General features: G+C 38.7%; 2 protein-coding genes across 4 annotated transcripts; both read right to left on the reverse strand.

Moving 5' to 3' along the window:
- Positions 1–225: 225 nt before the first annotated feature.
- Positions 226–14590, reverse strand: LOC116038352 (tyrosine-protein kinase CSK-like). 3 transcript variants are annotated; one of them, XM_031282676.2, is made up of 14 exons: positions 14118–14586; positions 12659–12719; positions 7714–7783; positions 7482–7595; positions 7176–7288; positions 4732–4951; positions 3719–3812; positions 3532–3597; positions 3091–3190; positions 2906–2996; positions 2749–2822; positions 2007–2202; positions 1808–1894; positions 226–1335 (listed from the first exon to the last, which is right to left on the reverse strand). In XM_031282676.2, exons 3-14 carry the CDS (start codon positions 7726–7728, stop codon positions 1150–1152), a joined length of 1356 nt encoding a protein of 451 aa, XP_031138536.1. In that variant the 5' UTR covers positions 7729–7783; positions 12659–12719; positions 14118–14586; the 3' UTR covers positions 226–1149. The 3 variants fall into 3 exon arrangements, with proteins under 3 accessions (XP_031138536.1, XP_031138537.1, XP_031138535.1); XM_031282677.2 differs by lacking the exon at positions 12659–12719 and having other exon boundaries at positions 14325–14590; XM_031282675.2 differs by lacking the exon at positions 12659–12719.
- A 136-nt stretch (positions 14591–14726) lies between these two features.
- Positions 14727–20306, reverse strand: edc3 (enhancer of mRNA decapping 3 homolog (S. cerevisiae)). The gene is made up of 7 exons (XM_031282674.2): positions 20140–20306; positions 19675–19840; positions 19335–19555; positions 18661–18999; positions 18413–18566; positions 17726–17943; positions 14727–17627 (listed from the first exon to the last, which is right to left on the reverse strand). The coding sequence occupies exons 2-7, from the start codon at positions 19836–19838 to the stop codon at positions 17293–17295; spliced, it is 1431 nt and encodes a 476-aa protein (XP_031138534.1). The 5' UTR covers positions 19839–19840; positions 20140–20306; the 3' UTR covers positions 14727–17292.
- Between the last annotated feature and the right edge of the window lie 574 nt (positions 20307–20880).

Consider the following 20880-nt stretch of genomic DNA (forward strand, 5'->3'; position numbering starts at 1 on the left):
CAAAAAATAAATAATAAAAACTATAGTAAAATATATTAATACCAAAAATTGTTCTGGTACCAATTAAAAGTATTTGAGTAACATTAAAGTACACATTCTTAGTTTAAATTACAATTTACTACTTCCATATTAGATAGCAAATACGTTAACTAAGACAATTGAAAAAAAAAAATTTAAAAAAGGATGCTAAAAAAGTTGTTTTTGCAAGACTATTTTCAAAATGTATTTTTTTATTGTTGAAAATGCCAGCACAGTACATTTAACAACATTCTCATTTTCTCATTACATACAAAATCCAGAAAATTCAGTTCAACCTGGAGTCCCAAAATAAAACATTTATTGATGTTGGATGGAAAATTCTGTACATGGAAATGATGTCTACATGACTAAGCTGAACGATGTTATTATATCAATATTAAAGTTGGCATTTGTCCAAACTTGTGCTTACCTTTTTGACTTATAGAGGGATCCAAACACATTCAAAATTATATAGCAATGAAAAAATAAAGCTGCATAATTATAGTTATTTTAACTTAGTCCTTTTAACAAAATAATTAAACCTTCATGCAAAAAGGTGTACCTGGAAACTGTAAAAAAAAATTATAAAAAAATACAGCAAGTAATGACGTATTAAAACTGTATTCCTACTTTTAAAGCGTCTCTCCTCTTTAAATGTAAATACCACGGTTTCAGTCAACTTATGTTACGGTCTACATGTTCATAAAATGTAATCATGCCATCAATATGACCAAGTACATCAACATAAAGGACGTAAAATATCTATTTTTTTAAACAGGTCAAGGCACTGTGGCTCTGAGGCAGCACTGTGTTCTAAGGAAAGAATTGTTGATATGACAGTTAATCATTCACTCTTGATAACCAAGCGCAGAAACACTCACTAGAGCGACTGAGCCAGTAATTAAGAGTTACTGCAGTTTAACAACCTGAGGTGAGGGATGACGCTAAGAAACATAAACATTGACAGTTTTAATTTACGGTTCATGGACATTGTGTGAAAGCAGACTTTGTTGTGAACTTTGCTCAATAAAAAAGTCCTTTGAAATCATTTTTTTCCTCCTAGGTTATAGTCCAAGTGGTCAAAATGAAAGAAGGAGAAAGTCCCTTTTTGTGTCTGTTCTGTCAGATGTATCATTGTTTTTTTCCCATCCCTTGGCTGATATGTTGCAGCCACTCCTTCAACATTTGAAAGCTTGGTCGAGCAGCAGGATCCAAGTTCCAGCACTGTTTCATGATGTTATACACCACTTCAGGACAGCCATCTGGACAATCCATTTTGTATCCCTTCTCCACTCGAGGCACAACGTCTTTTAATGGCTATGAATGGAGAAAAGTTGTAAGAGAGTAGACAGTGTTGACAGAAAACTTAACTTACTTTGAAAAACTAGTGTATTCCCTGTGTTCTGTATTTGGGGCGAGCAATGCGACTGGTCAAAAATACAGTCCACATTAAAGAACACAGTAAATATAGCACTTTTTCTAAACAAAAAATATTTCATTAGAGGAATGCAGTTTAAAGTCTCTTTTTTAATTTCAGGTATGTACATTACGTCAAAGAAAACCTTTTTAGATGGTATACATATTGTACATTGTTAGGTTCTATAAGTCACAATACCACATCAAAATTGTACCCTTTAGCATGATAAACTGTACATTATCAAGTATTACTGAAATAGGAAAGAGTCTAAACTGTAAATGCATTGCTTATTAATCGCACTCTCAAATCAAAGCCCTAATTCCTTCTTTATATTTTCTGTATGCCTCTTTCCGAAAAAATACTGATACTTACAATTCTCGGGTAAGGCACTCGGCCAAAAGAGTAAATCTCCCAAAGCAAAATACCGTAGCTCCAAACATCAGATTTGGTGGAAAATTTCTATTGATGAAGAGAAAAACACACATGTAAGAGTTTGTTTCAATCTGTTGGAGCTACACTTGGCAAAGCACACTACTCGACATGGAAACAGTTCTTGTAAACAACAGTTCACCTTTTCTCTGAGGGCCTCTGGGGATGTCCACTTCACAGGCAACTTAGCAGTGTCCTGAGTGGAAGAGGCCTCCTTTGTCAGACCGAAGTCACTGACTTTGGCCATGTTGTCTTCTGACACAAGAACGTTGCGAGCTGCTAAGTCTCGGTGGACAAAGTTATTTGTTTCCAGGTACGCCATGGCTTCACAGACGTCTCTGTAAAAGTACAAGAAAACAAAGTTCCAAACCTGAAGGACTTTTCTCTCTCTCAATCCTGGGTTAAAAAACATGCAGCACAAATTTCCTTATGATCCAACAAAACATAGACAATCTTTAAGGGTTCACTGTGGAGTTTTCTTGCAAATAAACATGGCTTAGTTCATTCAGTGTTTCTTGCCTACAATTTGTTGCATGCATCTCCACCTTAATGAAACATTTGCCTATATGTTGTCGTCTTCTCTTTTACTGGTGCCGTGCTGCCTTTCAAACTTCTAATCGTCACCAACTGTCAATATATGGAATTGCATGAAACCGAGAGACATCACACAGCTGTTCTTGTACCTTTTATTTGGTAATAATGATCTGTTTTTGAAGTACGCCTACGCGAGAGATTATTTTACAAACACATTCAGTAATTTGACATGCAGATCACAAAATACAAACAATTCGGGGAGCTGCTCATCAAAACATTGCTCCGTAATCAAAAACTCCACAGTCTACCTTTAATACAGTATAATTGTAGCCAACTGTAGTCATACGCACAGTACAAAATTAAGTAGAGCATCTCCACCAAGTACTGTCCGGCCTCTGGAACGTAAGTAGTCAACCAAACAGCCCTGAAAACAAACAAACATGTGACATCTTTATAACAGAAACTCTGGATGCTGACAAATTGTCAGACAGACAGTCTGCTACCTACCTTGGCCATGTACTCAGTAACTATGAACAGACTCCCATTCTCCTCTACAATCACTCCAAGCAGCTGCACCAGGTTATCGTGCCGTAGTTGCCTGAGGAAGAAGAGGAGCACACAGACATGTTATGTGGTTTACATGTGACTTGTGTATTCATGTTTCTAAAAAAAAAAAATGTAATTTTCTTTACGTCATGACAGAAGCCTCTGCAATAAAGGCCTGTGCTGTAGCATCATTTTTTATGCACTTCACAGCTACTTTAGTCCCTCTGTAGTCTCCCACCATGACATCTGGAATGATCACAAACAATAACAATGAACTGTAACTCACATGTAACATTGTCTACATGCACTTTTATTCACCATTTATTCCTGATACAAAACCACCAACAAAAATAATATAACCTTCACTTAAACCATACGGGAAATGAGGGAATAGGATTTTTTTGTTAAATGTAATACCTGGAATTGAATGTAGTTAGGCATGGTTAAGGTTTAACTTTACTTTTAACAAAACCTTTGTACAAATTAAATACACACAAATGTTAATTCTCAATTTTATTCATCATACATATCTGATCTCTGAAACAATAAATTAAAATTGGGCCAGTTGTAAACTTGAAGCTACTTGCCTCCAAACTCTCCTTTCCCAATAACCTGCTGCAGCTTGAGGTCTTTTCTGCTCATTGACCAGCCACCTGTTGGCCATTCAAAGAAGAAACAACATTCAGCTGAAACATAACAGGCCCATGTATGCTTCTCATAAACAAAAAGGCTACAATGATGTGGTTGCATAAATTGTAAAAGACTGAGACTTACTCCTGGAAAACTCATCCTGAGCGGCCACCGTCCCCTCCTCCACCTTTGGCTTTATCAGTTTGGTGCACAGGCCATCGGCATCTTTGGTGTAGTGCTACAAAGAAAGCAACACATTAAAAAAATTAAGTAGAAACACCAGCATTACAGCACTTTTAGGGCTCTCCAAAAGGTTGCTCATTGCATATAGCCTTATAAAAGCAAAGACAATTTTATTAGAAAACACCAGAACTGCCTTCAGTACATCATTGGCTAAATAATCTAATAATAATGATCTAATAATCTAACTAAGTAATCCTCCAACTGGACAGAATTGTCTTTGCTCTGAAGGACAAATTTAATATATTGCTGGATTATATATTGGAAATATATTGCTTTTCTGGAAGAACACCATACCAATTTGAAAGATAAGTCTCACTTCTCATATATCTCTATGAGGGTCTTAATTTATTTAATTTATGTACTTCTCTTTTGATTTTTTTGTTGTTTTGTCATCTTCAGCTCTTCACTTTAACTGTTTCTTGATTCACAATGTTTTTCTGGCGTTATTTTAAGGAATATTTAAGCATATAGTACAGTACAGTTTACGCAGCGAGCAGTGTTTCACAATGACCAATAGAGGGCTGTAAACGACAGACAAGGTTCCCCCTTAAATAGGTCAGACTAAAATTACTCCTCTATTTTAACTCTGTAGAATATATAGTATGTGTCTGTTCAAAATAAGCATGTTAAACAGGAAAATGACTCATTTTGAGAGCAAAAGGCCTGGTGTATTTTTGAGGTTACAACTCTGCACCTCAGCATACGGTTCACTCTTCCTCTTTGACACTTCCTGTTCATTATTTGTTCCAGGAACTTTATGTGATCTACTGTATGAGGTGGAACAAACACGCGGGGGCTCTAAATCAGGAGAATACAACAAATATACAGTAGACAAAAGCTCTATATAGCATCAGAGCAAACACTAGAAACACCTTGTTTTATTTATAAAACAAAGCCTAATTTGAATATCTTACCTCAACCAGCTGCATGAGGTTTTCAAAGTAGCCTTCGTCATCGATAGTGAGCTTGCCGTTGTGGTAGATGATGCGGTAGTGCTCCACTTTGCTGTCGCAGCTCACACACAGGGTGTAGTCACCGGGGAAGTTGGTGCTCTCTCGCACCAAGAATAGGCCTGTTTCAGGAGGGTAAAGCAACTGCTCTGCCTGATCCCGCGTTATCTTCCCATGAAACCATCTGCGAGTGGAAGAACAAGAGAGGTAACATCAAAAAGAGACCATTACAACTCCGTCAACACCACTCATCTATTTCAGTGGTTCCCAACCTGGGGTCCGGAGACCCCTAAGGGGGGCGGCAAAGATCACAGGGGGGGGCGCAAGTCTTTATCTGGTTTGAGGTTGAGGTAAAAAAAAAATATTTGCACATGTTAAACAAATTATGATAATACACTAGAATATATAATGTATACAAAAGTCTGTATAAAAACTATATATTTTTGTGTGACCCTTGCTGTCATCAAGTCAGCTGCTAGCTGCTGTCATCCTCGTTTTTCCTGCCGCCACGGCATCACGATTTTATGAACGAAACATGGCGGAGAAACGTAAAAGTGCTGATAACTCCTCTGTATCAAAAAAGAAAGTAAGGGAAACTTCGGTTTCGGAGGGGGGGCTCAGCTTTTCTTAGACATAAGTGGGGGGGCGCCAAGGAAAAAAGGTTGGGAACCACTGATCTAATCAATGTAAATTGAAAAACCACTCTGAAATGTAGATCAACAATCCTTAAAATTATGATAACTCATACATTTTAAACACCTAATGATTGAAATCTATTTGGATCCTTTCTGCTGACTTCCTTCTGTTTGCATCAATCATTGCAAAGCATGCCAGTTTATAAAGGTACACAAATCTAAAACTATTGCAGTGTAATACAACAGCCCTGCAATAAATCCGCCTATCATGAAGTTTATAATGTTCAGTTATTGTGTTGGTTCAATTTTATGGTCGTTTTGGCACCTACACCTATAGTGCTGTTGATATTGATTATACCACATTATACTGATACTGAGAAGTGTTTCTAATATTTTGTCCACCCTATTTTTATCAATGAGGGGAGACTCAAATATTAGAAACACCACTCAGTATAACACAGTTACTCAGCATAATACAGTTCAACAGCACTGCAAAACTACAACCATCAAAATGAGCATTAAGTTATTTGTAATATAAGTATGTCCCCTGACAGCATCGGAAGGGAAGCCTCTAACTGTTTTAAGAGGTATTAATCAGACCAACATCAGTGTGTAAAAGCAGAGAAGGCCAAATCTGAATCCTGCCGGTTAATAAGGAAAGACTGACGGGATCCATGTTGGGCCTTTGTTGCTGATAATTCTCCAAAAGCCTTTGAGACAATAAACAAAACAAATTCTGTTCTGAAGATCCAGAGGTATAGATTACAGTCATTTGCATATCCACTGTGACCAGTTCTATTTTGGAGAGGGTCACAGAAAGTACAGTAAATTCATTTGCATCTGGGTTTATGAGCAAGGTACATTTAAATATCACACAGGAAACCTTGTTGGAAAGCTGAGAAAGAGTCTTTTTCTCCCCACACTAAGAGAAGCAGCTTCCCTCCGAGTTTTAGGAAGAGGAGTTTTCCTTTCAGTTATGTATTACAGGGATTTAATATTTCATAGACATAATGCTGCTTCCACTCAGAGGCCCCTAGATCCCCTTTACCATTCTACTCTCACATTCATGACTGGTGATATTTACAATAATGAGAACAGTTGGAGTTCTGCCACTTCTGTCCTTTTAATATTATTTCAGTATAACTGTCAACACACAGTATTTTGCATGTATAAATACAACATTATAGTCCGTAAACATACTACATACACATACTTCGAGTAGCTCAAGTAGGGCTGTCATGTCTTTCTAATGGCTATATTTTGTCATGTTATGTTTCATGTTACCTTTCAATGTGTATTTTTTTGCCACTGGTTGTCTAGGTACGTTTGTCTTCATCTGAGACATCATTTTGTGATCAAGGGCTCTATAAATAAACCTGTCATTCATTTACATGCTCACATGAAAACGGAAACCCGTCATGTGGACAAACAGGGAGATTTTTGAGATTACTTCAGCCTGAGATAGAAAAGAAACAACAGGAAACTACACATAGTTCAAGCAAAGCTGAGCTAGAAACCGACACAAGTGCACTGCAATTACAACACAGCCCGACCAATTGTGGTTTCCATTCACATAACTCACTAAGCGTCGCCATAGGAAGAAGGCAAAGTCGAGCTATTTTAGCCGCTTCTGCAGACACCACACAAAGCTGGTGTGGTGGCAACTTTTAAGATATAGACAGCAGATACATTAACCTAATCTGTTTTGTATTGAAAGTATAAGATTACATTGGAGATCAGAAATAAATAAACCATGATAATCTGTGTACTCACGGCATTAGACTCAGCTTGCCTCCAGATTTCACACCTTCTCTTTTCATAACATAGTTGGCTGGAATGGTTCCCTCGCGACCTGCAGCATTTTTAGCTTTGTACCAGTTTGGATCCTAAAACACAAAATGTCAGAAAATGTTAAAATGAATAAATGTAATATTGTGGAGTAGGAAACATAACTATGAAGTCATTTCATGTGTTTTTTTCATATAGAAGTGTCAGCATTGTCAAATTCACATATTGCATGAAATCTCAGAAGCAAAACTCTATATTCATAGGAACATAAGTTAGGCCATGAAACGTTACCTTTGTGACGATAACAATAGTCAGCACATCTCCTTTGTTAAAGGGCAAGTCCTGTTCTGATGTGCCTGTGAAGTTGTACCTGGCCACACACTCTGTGCCCTGTGGCCATGGAGTCTATGGGAACAAGGGTAGATCACTAATCAGTAAACAAATGTCTCAGAAATTACTCATCAGACATGTCTTGTTGTGTATCTGAGGTTTGACATGCACGTACTCTGGAGGCCTATCTTACCTGGACCTCTGTCATGGTGAGGTGGTTCAATCCTTTCACAGGCGATGTTTTCTAGCTGCTACCATTAGAGCTGGTAAACACACAGACACACACACACACACACACACACACACACACACACACACACACAATGCCTAAAAAGAGAAAGATAATTTTTAGCCTGCTTCGGAGATATTTACTTAACCGCCAACAAATTGTCAGGAAGACAGTGAATTTGTGGTTTGGCTTTGTAGGTGCGCATGTTATTTCATAGTTAACAAGTCAGCTATTATCAGAACACACTAGAGTAGTGTCAACTCAGACAGTGGCAGTAAAAAATAACTCGCTAATACAGGAAGCAGAACTAACGAGTCTTCTTTTTTTTTTTTAATCTTTTTTTAAAATCACACTTTCACAACTGGGGCAGAATGTTTCCATGACGCAGGATAACAGTATGCACATAAAGACAAAGTCTTAGTGTGTTGATGGATAATAACTGAGAAATATACTATAAAGTATATTTTGGAACAATATTCTAGCTGACTAGCCACTTTTACTTATTTATTGTTTTTATCTCACATATTCTAACCCATGGCAGAGGAAGTCGATGTCTGAAGTGTATGTCTGTGAAATTTGTAAGTGTCAATGCATGTCCATGTCTGAAGCCAAAGCAACATTTTCACACGAGTGGACAATAAAGATGTCTAAAAGCCATATAACTTGTAGTTTCTATTCTATATGTTAACCCGACACATTCTCCAGCTAAGCCCCAATGACTGGCCCTTGTAGGAATCAAGATAGTTCTCTTCAACTCTGGAATGCAAACTTGTGGTGAGATCTGACCAGGCCCAAGGGACTCATCCAGCCCAGCGTTTCTTTACATCAATAAAGCAGTCACTACGACTGTAACTTAAGGTCTGAGTCACCCAAGGGCAGTGTTTCCATGATACATGAACAACAAATCAGAGCAGAGGATGACCTTTGGATTAAGTCATGCTCTAACCCTTTCAATCCTCCCCCAAAACCCCACTTCCTCTCTTCCTGTATCAGTTCCGATGGAGAAGTGGTGGGGCTCAATCGTCAGAGCTCAGGGAAAATCCTGGCTCTGATCAGTTCTGTCACTGAGGTCACATCCTCCGACATGTCCGTTACTATGCAGTCAACTTCCTGCCCAGATTTAGAATACGGCAATATTTGTGTGGGGTTTTTGGAAACATGAACAGATACTCTGCTGATATCACTCTCTGAGCTCTTCCTTTTAAATTCATCTTTCATTCACTGAAAACATAATCTGGCATGTCATCTATGTCACACATTTAATGACCAGCCCCTTCACAGACACCAAATGTGAGACTAAGAACTCTCACATGTCCCAGAAAGGACTGTCATCACTTAGTATGATGAGGATGAGACGGATGTTGTCCCCCATAGAGTACTGCAGCTGTCTATCTGAACACATTTCCCACGCCCATCAACCCAGCAAGGACACCCCCATTTAGCATCTGCTCATTCGAACCCCATCTTTTCTACGTTACACTTTGACATTTCACACTTTGCAGAAGTTCTTAACAGTAATAGAAGACTTAAGTGCTTTAAGGGAGTAATACTCATTGTGAAGGAAACCAAACCAATCTGTCCAGCTGACAGTTTTAAATGTGTATCTTAAATCATGAGCAGTTCAGCCAAAGAGATTTTCTCTTCTCAAATTGTTTGGTTCAAATTTTGTTTAGAGGCCTGGGAGGCTAAAAGTATCCAGTATTTCACAATAAAACAAATTAAAAGAGAGAAAGTAGAAAGAGAAAAGTAAAAAAAAAAAAGTAAACATAAATTGTGTAGAAGAAATATTTTTTGATTCTCTCATAACCCATTAATGATCTCGTGGCCTCGGAAAGTAACTGTACTTAAGTACAATTCTGAGTTATTTGCACCCTAATTTTATTCTACTTTTTACTCCACTACATTTACTTGGTACCTGTTGCCATGTGTTACTTTGCAGATTAAGATTTGAAAAACCTGAGCATATAAAATACAATCCATTGTTATAAAGTAAATTAAACCAGCCAACAGTATAAAGAATGAGTAAAATGAGCTCTAGCGCAGCCAGCTGCAACATAAAAATACAGCTTACATGTTACTGCATCAATAATAATAATCTAATAGTATAATATATAATAATGTAACAGAGCCCATTTTAGCTGCATAGTGAGTACTTAAACTTTTATACTAAGTACATTTTCTTGATAATATTTATGTACTTTTACTTAATTAAAAGATCGTAAAACACTTCCACAAAGACCACATGGTCTTGTTAAACAAAGATCATAAATATATGCACCAAAGTGCATGGTAATCTATCCAACATTTCACTCTGAATCACAAATGTCTACCTGCTGGTGGTGAGACAGGTAAAGTCAGTGAATCACCAAGGTCAGTAGGATTCATCCTGTAGGGACCATGAATGTCTGTACAAAAGTTTAAGGCAACCATCCAATAGTTGTTGAGATATTTCAGTCTGGACCAAAGTGGTTGACTAACGAATGCAATGCCTGGAGTCATGCTGCTAGTGTGGCTAAGTGAGAAATCTTCTGACTTAAATCTCTAAGACTAATTTATAACTTGAAGCAGGAAATCATGCTCACAATGCTCTGGAAACAGAATCTGTCTGGGAAAAGTCCTTGAAGAAGCGAAGTGATCTTACCAAGTGAGGAACAGATCAATGGGGCCAAGGCTGACACACAACAGCACATTTTAATTCCTCTGAATGCATCTCAGCAGCAGGCCACCAGCAGCTGATTGAATGGGACAGAACTCAGTCTGTCAACGTGCAACATTGACATTTCCAGAGAGCTCTACATGAAACCACAGCTTGCTATTTTCAGGAAGCCGACAAGGCTGTCATTGTGAGTCGGTCGAGTTTCTACTGACCCCCGGGCTTCTACTGACCCCTGTCTCAATGAGAAGTCCATCATCCTCAGTCTGTCCAGTGAGTAGCTTTAGGGGCAGCAATGCTACAGTTCTGCAGGTCTGAAGATATACATTGTATTTCACGTTTTATTACAATCAACAGAGTACAATCAACTTGTGTCTGCTGCTTTGTTATTGTCAGGTAAATTCTCTTATAAACACAGACAAAAAAAATATACCTGATCAATACTTAACAATACCATGATACAGCAATGGCAGTCAGTGAATTAGTACATCTAACTGAGAGATAGTCTGCTACAGGAGAAGCTATGCATGACATAAGCTACTGAAAGCAACAAGAAACCAGCAAACTTAGTGACAGACTAAGTGAATGGAGTCAGGAAAGAGCACAAACTTGCTCGAAATTTAACAAGTCACTAATAAATATAGGTGCCATATCTCTTCAAACAAAGCTCATGTAGCTATTATAGTCTAATTTCACATATTCTTGGCATCCATAACAATCCTATTGTTCAAACCAAACCGGTTGATCAACATTTGGCTCTTGTCTTGTGCAAGTCAGTCGTAGTCTAAACTGTACAAATTAGCAGTACCTGCCAGACTGCAAGAAGCAAGACAGGACAAGAATGTAGAACTATCTTCTTTGGTCGTGTTTAAATCTGCCACTCCCTCGTCTATCTGCAGAGATGAAAATGCTGACCATGCGAGGTGTTGCAAAAGCTGCTGTGATAATATGAAGTGAGGATAGCTGGAGGTCCTGTGGACACATTTGCAAATGTATCACTCAAAAACCGCATTGTGCGCTGGACTTGTTTGCTGGAAATGTTAATTTAGGGAATAACAGGGCAACCTTCAAATAGATAGCCTCAGTTGTGGAAAAGAAACAAAGTACATTTACTAAGTATTAGTTAAGTATTGTACTTAGGTTGAATTTTGAGGTACTTGTACTTTACTTGAGTATTTCCATTTTAGGTTACTTTATACTAGAGCTGGGCAATATGGAGAAAATCAAATATCCCCATATTTTTGACCAAATACCCCAATATCGATATTGTGGTGATATTGTAGGGTTGACAATTGGTGTTTTCACAAAATATGCACACAATGAGATTTTTGATAAATAATCATCAGTTATTTTGAAATAATAACTATGTGGGTAAAGGCAAATAACCGAACAGCTAGAACAGTCTGGTGTGTTCAGAAAATTACATCACTACTGTAATGCAGCCTTTAAAACCAGGAAAAGACAACACTTGTGTCATATCAGGATATTACGATATCCAAAATTTAAGACGATATCTAGCCTCTTATATCGATATATTGCCCAGCCCTACTTTATACTTCTACCCCACATTTCAGAGAGAGATATTGCACTTTAATCTCCCCTACATTTATCTGACAGCTAGTTACTTGTTACATTTCAGATTAGCATTTCACATTTATTTATTTATATATATATATATATATATATACATATCAGTCACAGGGCCATTTATTTTTTTACTTTTGATACTTTGAGTGTATTTTGCTGATAATACTTCTGTGCTTTTACTTAAGTAGGATTATGAATGCAAGACTTTAACTTGTAATAAGTATTGTTACATGAATGTATTGTTCCTTGTACTAAAGTAAAGGATCTGAATACTTCTTCCACCACTGGATATCCTGTAATAACGTATCAATGAGTATCAAGTCTGTGTTATTGATTGTGTGCTCCTGCATCCCTCTTCTATGTACAGCAGGGGGGCCTGGGTAATCTGCCCCACATCTTGACCCCTTCAGCCTCAGGATGCTCTGCGACTGCTTTGATGCTGCTGCCCTGTCATCACCATTGCAGCAGCAGGGTGGCAGGGCCAAGTGCAGAGAGAAAGAAACAATGATTTCTGTCCATGCCCCCTGAGCTTTTATCTGGCTGGTAGATAAACCAACTCACATAGTGGTGAGAAATGTACACTAAGAGAAAGAGTGCATGCCAACAGTTCACCCAGCTGAGTCTGACAGCCTGCAGATGTTCTTGAGGAACCTCAGAGGAGGAAATCACCTCTGCCTCCAGGACAACAGCTGGACTCTGGTGCAGCAGCACTGCTCACTGAAACAACTGTCTGCAGGATATAAGACAGGAAGTGTGAGTCTAGTGGTAGGGCCTGCAGCACAAGCAGTCATTGTATCACTTTAATGGCCGTCAGTTTTGCCTGTGAGGCTCGGTAAAGGCACGAAAGCAAATGACAGGGTACACATGTGAAATAGCATCCTGTTTGTCATAAATAAATACAAAACCTAACCCTGAAAAACAAGGCTGTCTTCAGAGAAACAGGAAGACAAAATAAATTGTCAGTCAGGGGAAAATCCCCCTTAAGTTGGCATCCAGGCATTACAGTTAACTTTCCATTTTACTTCTATCCAAAGTTCAAACAACATAATGAAGGTCTTGACACTTACATGCATGGCACTATTGGCAATGAATGATATTACAAAGTATACACGTCAGAAAAACACACCATGTAAGGCAAAGCTGCCATGCCTGAGCAGTGGACGGACACTTCCTTGCTGTGGTGCAATGCAAACCATGCAGTGCAATGCTGCTCTGCTGATGCAGCCATGCATACACATTACAGGGCAGCAGCTTTGCTGTGGTTTCATGAGCTTGTTTCACCAGCTTTATTCTTCTTAACAGTTTTGTCACACTCTAAAAGAAGACTTCTCTATAGAAGAAGCTCTACGGATATGTCAGCACCTGACTGGCTACTGGCATCAGTCTTTTCCAGAAACTTAACTGCTGCCTCAGCCAGAGGGGCATGACCCTGAAGCAGAGCCAATAGGTCCGTAGTCCCTCAGTTCTGACAAATGCTGGTTCCATTGAACTTTTTGTTTTCTGTTTGGCACTTGCAGTGGTTGCTTGTCCACATTTTTTGATTAATCGTTTCCTGAAAATGACAGACTAAATGAGAAAAAGCAATAGCAAACTGAGAGGCATTACCATTTAATACTAACCTCTCTGCAAGTCACACATTCCTGCAAGTGCAGTTTTACAAAGTCAGTGTTAGTTTAAAAAAAATGTCAAAAATCGCAGGCTCTCAGTTCTGATGTAGGCTACCATCTTAGTCATCAGTGATCATTATTACACAAATACTACCATTATCTACCATGTTGTGACAGGCAATTTGGAGAGCTGCATGATGTGCAGCGGAACAAGATGTGAAGTGGCAGAAGTTTGAAGGGAGAGGATGTTAATAAGGAAATCGCATATTTATTGAGCCTATTTTTGTTTTACTGTAAAGCACTTTGAGCTGCACCTATATACAATTAAGTATAAACGCTTGATTATCTGTCACAGGCTCCAAAGACCAGTGCTTTCTGATTAACTTTATCAGAGCTGTCAGTACGAAGTGTAAACGCTGACAGGCCCACAGGTTAGCTCTATTTTGGAAAGGTATCAGGCTACCACAACAAAACAGCGTTACTGCACAAGCTACGGCTCCATTACAAGATAAAACTCTTACCTGTTTGCAGGCAAAAACCAAGAAGCTTGAGGTAATAACAGGTGATTCGGCTACTGCCCAAAGTCCGTTTTCATTTGAGCAACGGCAGACAAATTGCCATTCACGAAATATATAACCGACAGTTTATGTCGACGCGCAAAACACAAGTCCCGGTGAGGAAGTGATATCTGCCTAAGGTGACTCCAAACTTCAGCACTCCAAACGTACCTCAATAAAACCAGTCAAGACTGTTGTTGCTGCGTCTTCTCATGTTAACATAATTTTGAAAAGTCGCCTTATATGATGAAAAATTAACTTTCCTACAAACTTATCAGCAGCCTCGACGGTGCTCCTATTGAAAAATAGTAAAATGATTGAGAAAAAAACCACGATAACTCCGGATAAAAACTGCAGCGATTAAATAAACGCGAATCAGACTAATTTGAGTCTACTTCAGACTAACCCACTCCTTTTCCCCGTCAGAACATTCAAGTTTTTTGCCCCACCTTGATTTTGCAGTGCACATGCGCGTTAATGAGAAACTATTCGGGATAAAAATGGATCATTGAATTCATTTCAGTCAAGTTGGTGAATAATTTGATCATCAATGATTACAAAACGTCCACAAAGTTAGAGCAACGGTAGAAGTTTTTTATTGTTTCAATCTGCAGACATGACACAAGAGAACTGCGCAGTATTTTGAACCTCGACTTCGCTCCCAAAAGCAAAAAGTTGTCCTGTATAGATAAAACCTCCCACTGGTTATATAATGCGATGTTCTCGCACGGACTAAACACCCAGTGCAGATCTGAGGATTTAAAACATGTAAACTAATTTAATAATTCTCAAGAAGCAAAACCTGCGTTTAAACAATTATTCTTTTAAACAGGTGCTTTCCTGACAAAAGCCAGACCACCTCGTGGTTTCTGACGCTTCACATTTCGTAGAGAAATAACACTAGTGTTTGTAGACATAGTACATAAAGCTGCCATTATAACAGAATAAGGAAGAGCCACCCAAAGTGTGGTTAATGGCCCCCTGGCGGCCAAAGAAAAAAACTCATTACATTCAGTAACGCTGGTGGATGTTTTCAAGCCAGACTTGTCTCAACAGACGTGACATAACACATCAGGCCGGAGGAATGTTGGAGAAAGGACAAACCCTTTGTGCATGAAAGTAATTTTCACTGAATCAGTTTGTGAACCCTGTGCTGATAATGTGTACAGCGGGAAAAAAACAACTTCTTTTTAATCCTCCTGAGATGTTAACAAGTTAATGTATGGACACAATACCACACCATAAACCATATCCCAAATTACATCATTTGTAACTTCTGAAACTGCTTCACTTTAGCCTTTTCTACAAGCAGCTCTTCTTTAATTACTCAAAATGTTGCATCTTGATCAAAGAGCATTTATACTTTAGAAAAAGGCAGCTTGTTTTGTCAACCAACACAACTTTGTTTAAAAAAAAAAAAAAAAAGTTAACTGTAGACAGTCTGACCTGCAAGGTGGTTTGAAACGTTAAAGGACCATACCACCATTTACAATCACTCCCATTGTACATCACAACTAACCATCTGAAAACCATGCTACTGTTTTTTTTTTTAGAAAGGTTGATGCATTTTGTCTTTCAGGCATCTATTAGCTTCTATTCATTTCAATAGAACATGAAAATGTACTAGGATACTCTTGAAACTTTAGTCCATCACAGACAATGTCAAGTATGCATTCATTTTTGTTAGTGTAATGCAGTGCAGATTTTTAAAATATGCGATTATCTACATTACCACACAAAAATAATTTAACTACTGCAGACTTTATGTTCACTGCGATGGATTAGCAACATAACAGAGCTCTAGGAGTCTGCTAATTAATTTCTTTTATACTGTAATAACTGGAAACCAATAGAAAAATATCAGTTTTTTAACAGTAGTCTGAATTAAAAGAAAGGTCAGAACACATGATTTGCAAGGAAGTGAAACTTGCCAACACTCTGGTATGGTCCTTTAACAGATACAATAGAGAGCCAAAGTTAGCCAAAGTGAAAATGCAACTTCTTTCTGGGTTCTATTCCCAGAAAATGTCATTCAAAATCTCACTGACATGTGTTACTACTCTACAGTAATAACTAAAAATCTAGCTTTGGAACGGTCTTTCTCAACAGTATGTTGTGTGGCTCGCTTCAAGAGTTTAGACAAGGCCAGTAGTTTTTTTAATTTTTATTATTCAATATTTGTTTTTAACGGCCTTTACGCACGTTTTATGGATATGGACAAAACCACGTTACAATGACCGAAGTACCCGCGCTTGTAGTTCTTTCATGGGAGCAGTAGTTTTTTCTATGCTCACATAGTAAGCGTTTAACTTTGTTAATGTAACAACTGCTTATAACAACTGCAGTAGTGGGTGGCGAATTGTCTTGATTGTCTTGACGTGACCGATAAAATAAATGCTGAATGCATTGACTTACAGAAGCTAGTGGAACAGAGGCTAGCCCGGGCATGACGTTATGACTTTGGCTCCCCATTGTAACAAAATTTAGATAGCAAAGGTTTTTCATTAAAAGGAAAGATTGCTAGAGGTTTTGCATGTTGGGTCATCTTATCAAATGGAATATAAATGGATTTTCTATCCTAATAAAACATAAGACAACAGTAACAGAGTGCTGAAGAGTATGGCAGGCTATAAACCAAGTCATTAGCAATGGTAACACCAATGCAAATTGGTGTTATGTTGTCTCATCCAGATTATAGTAATAACACATTTGCATGTATATGGTGGATCTCCATTTCATTCAACCGATGGCTTTGATATGAGGTTAGATTACAGAGACATTAATAAATGTTTCCATTTGAAATCAGATATTGTCTTATTAAATCTAAAACTACTGATGACTATGTGGTATTATTTTTGACACTTCAGCTGTATTTTTTTGAAAAATCTATCTTCCAAATATCTTGTAATATCATGTAAATACAATGGTATCTACATAACTGCTGAATCCTCTGATGGTCAACACATTTACTTTTTCAATAAAGCTCTTTCCTATCCCACCCATATGCACTTAGTCCTGGTTGAACTAATGTACCAAACAGTGGTCCCATTCACATGAGTTAGAAACTTGATGGATGAACTCTGGAATACAAGGTGCCAAAACCCAAATGGGCATGGAGGGATGTTGACCATTAGTCCCATTATGGAGAGTGCAAGGGGATGACAAATTTGCAACCAAAAGGAGAAATGTACTTGATTCCCACTTCCTGGAACACCTGGCGAGGAATACCTATGTCACACAGGTAAACCCTGCCAGCTCCCTCAGCCAGGGGAAGGGGGAGGCAAAGAGAGAGAGACCACTTGGCCTCCACAGCCTGCCCCTGTCCCCTACCAGGAGGGTCTAAGCTGAGTACGGGTGCTCGGTTCTGGTTAGCCCAGTCTGCAGCTGCTCGGTACCAAGGCTGATCCAACAGGAATGTGTTCTCGTGGCAGTCCAGGCAGTTTATGATTAAGTCTACTGGGGTGTCTGGAAGGTCTGTGGATTCCGACAGAAAAAAGGAAAAATATGACCTCACCTAGAACGCAAAATGTAAAAAAACTGAGTAAAATATAAAAGTAGAAAAATATGCCCACCTTTCATGCTTGACACCTGTTTGCCACTAGTCTTGTTGAAGAGTGTGAGCTCGCTGGTGACTGAGTCGAGCATCTTGACAAAGTTTGGCAGAAACAAGATGACCTCCACTTCATGATTGGCCAGGTGACGACCACAGCTGATGCCCTGAGCACCCTGAACATGAGGGCCACACAGCAGAGCCACTGTGGGACGCTGGTGTAAATTTTTTGGAGTGAATCTAGAAGAAAAATATAACACAAACCAAGTTGCTTTCCTGAGATTTTGCTATCTCCAAGCACTGAGTGCCTATAAATTCATATTTGGTATACAATACAATAAGCTGCACTAGTATGGAGGCCTGATGTGTCTTATATTAAAAGAAAATCATGCTTCTTTTCTGATAATTTAATAATGGCTTATTTTTTCAATATTGAACATTTAGGGTGTTAAATTAAAACTGTTACATTAGAATTAGAATTAGAATTGTGTTACAGCTGATAATGTACTTTGCTAACAACACTTAGCCAATGTAAACAGGGAGTAACTAATTTCTATGAACATTAAACCTATACTGTCCAGATAGATTCATGGCAGATTTTTTTGTAGTACTTTAGCACAGCAAACAATAAAATACAAGTAGGCCTTAACGGTCATGTAGCTAAGGCTGCTTTCATATGTGCTTATAAACCATCACTATACATGCTTACCTGTTGGGCCCTCCCAGCAATGTAAGTGCCATCTGACTTGCACACACTCCAGTCATTTCAAGTCTTCGCTCCAGTGAGAGACCATGACGCTCAGCGACTGACAACAGACGCTGGTGTAGTTCATAGGATATACTGGGTACAACGAGCCCAGAGTCTGTATGGAAAAACAACACAAGTATATTTAACAGTACACTTCTGATAATTTGCCCTCGCTACCATTTGTTTCATTACTATGTGAAACAATTTACCAGTGCAGTACTCTTTGGCCCCGGGCTGCGGTACAGTAATCTGTCTGTACACGATAGGTTTGGCCTCCAGGATGTTTTCATCATGACGGTACCGTGAAGGGGTCTGCTCCTGGGGCGTCCCACGTGACCTTGCACCATTGCGGCGCTCTGATATGTTGATTTCTGAGAAAACTGCTGCTTTGTCAAAAAGAGCCAAGTTTCCTTCAAAATCAAAGTCTGTATCCAGCCCGTCGTCCATGCCATCCCCAAAACACTCGTCGTCTCTGTGCTTCATCGGACCATTTTTCACCCCATTCTTTTTCGGTGTCGCTTGGTTTGCCCCTCGGCTACTAGATGACCCTGATGGGGAAGATACACAGTAAATCTCAACACAATCAGCAATATCCAAGGAAGGTTAAATTCAAGGGAAACTGGACTTGGTTAATGTTCTTAAAGCCGTTTTGTCTCTAATCCGAGAGACTTCTTTAGTTCTGACTGAACTGTAGGGAACCCCAACTGTAACAACATTACAACAGCCAGGGAATGAAGCCCTGATTCCTATGTCATCTTGACAATGACTCCACAGAGGTTAAATAGCTGGGTTTCCAAGTCTCTCGGATAAGAGACTAAACATGTTCGAGGACCTTCAAAGACAATCAGCAATATCTGACCGAGCTATACTAAATTGCACTTACAGGAGTTGTGTCTTTGACGAAATCCTTTTGGCTGGCCGGGTACGTCCAGGTGACGTTCTCCATAGCTTTTGGAGCAGTGCTGAGGAGAGTTGAGTTTCTCCACAGGCCTGGGGTCACCCTTTGGGACTGCAACTGGAACACTGCTTACCTTCGTAGAAGAGCTATTCCTAGCATTGCCTTTTCTGATATCTAAAATCTTTAGTTCCTTTATGTCAATGGCACTGCAAAAAGAAAGACAAAGTAAAGTACTGTATTTAGTAACAGGAAGAAAGAGTGGCTGTCTATCAGCCCAATCTGTGAAAAACATCCGGGGAGCATACAACTCGTGGCTGAGCTTTACCTGAATGTGACCTCGGGAACAGGGCACTTGACTCCATTATGGAAAGGTTGTTTTAATGAGATGGTTTGGCTGGACTGGTCCACACACACCACCTCTCCTTGATAGACTCCCAGTGTTGGTCCACAGTTAATTGACACTAAACTACCCAGCCAATCCGCTGCCATGACTGCACAATATTGAAAAAACAGAAGTTTTAATTTCACGTTACTTGTCAGAGCTTTGTAAAAAAAAAAAAAAAAAAAAAAAAAAAAAGTATGTTAAATTAATAATCTATCAGTTGTTATCAGTTGTTTATGTCGGTAGGACATCAGAATGTTACCGAATACTTAACGTTATGCTAACTGACTAGCGTTAGCGTAGGCCTGTTATTTAGCATTAACGTTGGCTAGCCAAGTTTCTATCTCGTGTTTATTCCAAGAAGCAAAAGCTGTATTTGATTAAAGGCGTGGTGTTCAAGTGTTATACCTTTTCGGAGTTGATGCGAAGCACACTCTTTTCAATAACACAAATGAATTAAGTGTCAAATGAAGTGCCGAAAGGGAAATTGTAGTATATTTAGACTGCTAGGTTTTAGCTTATTGAATGGTCGAAAGATGCTGTTGCTAGCTTCTGGATGACTGCTTCCGGCGTCCGGTGCGTTTATTTATTCAAAATAAGAGCTTAACTGTATAATATATACTTTTTTACCTAAATGTAAATGAGCGAAATCTGACATACTGCGATTTCTATTATCCAAATGTATTTGATTATCAATACCTTGTGTTTTTGTTTTATTTAATTTTAAATGCTGAGTCACATGTAATGCTTATGACTGTTTGAATAAATTGTGGGACGTGCAATATTTTGAAGGATGGAGCTGAATAATGGTCTGTCACATGCAAAGAAACAACTTTGGATTTAATCAGTTGCATGCAATATTTCACACTAAGATGTAGAATATTAGCATGCTTATATAGCCATGATACGATTCATCACATGCTTTCGTATCCCTGGAGCTAAACTATTATCATCATTCCAAAACCAAAGCCCATAAGAGCATAAATATAAAGCATTTTTCTCTCTGTGTGCCCAAAGACAATCCTAATCAATCATGACACATCCACTGCCATACATAATTAATCAGAGGTAAGCTATGTGTGTAATGATCAGTGTTTGTGAGATGTTCTTAACAACTCATGTCAACAAACAGCCAGTCAGCAGGCTGAG

The sequence above is a fragment of the Sander lucioperca genome, chromosome 7 (assembly GCF_008315115.2).
Source record: "Sander lucioperca isolate FBNREF2018 chromosome 7, SLUC_FBN_1.2, whole genome shotgun sequence".
NCBI classification, from domain to species: Eukaryota; Metazoa; Chordata; class Actinopteri; order Perciformes; family Percidae; genus Sander; species Sander lucioperca.

Excerpts from the sequence above, each read along its gene's own strand:
- edc3 (XM_031282674.2), bottom strand. The coding sequence starts at position 19,838 with ATGGCAGCGGATTGGCTGGGTAGTTTAGTGTCAATTAACTGTGGACCA. Across the intron at positions 19,556-19,674 it reads GTTCCCGAGGTCACATTCAG|TGCCATTGACATAAAGGAAC; the intron begins GTAAAGCTCAGC and ends TTCTTTTTGCAG. Across the intron at positions 17,944-18,412 it reads TTGCTGGGAGGGCCCAACAG|ATTCACTCCAAAAAATTTAC; the intron begins GTAAGCATGTAT and ends TTTTTCTTCTAG.
- LOC116038352 (XM_031282677.2), bottom strand. Across the intron at positions 4,952-7,175 it reads GGCAAGCTGAGTCTAATGCC|ATGGTTTCATGGGAAGATAA; the intron begins GTGAGTACACAG and ends TTCCACTCGCAG. Across the intron at positions 2,823-2,905 it reads TTACTGAGTACATGGCCAAG|GGCTGTTTGGTTGACTACTT; the intron begins GTAGGTAGCAGA and ends GTTTGTTTTCAG.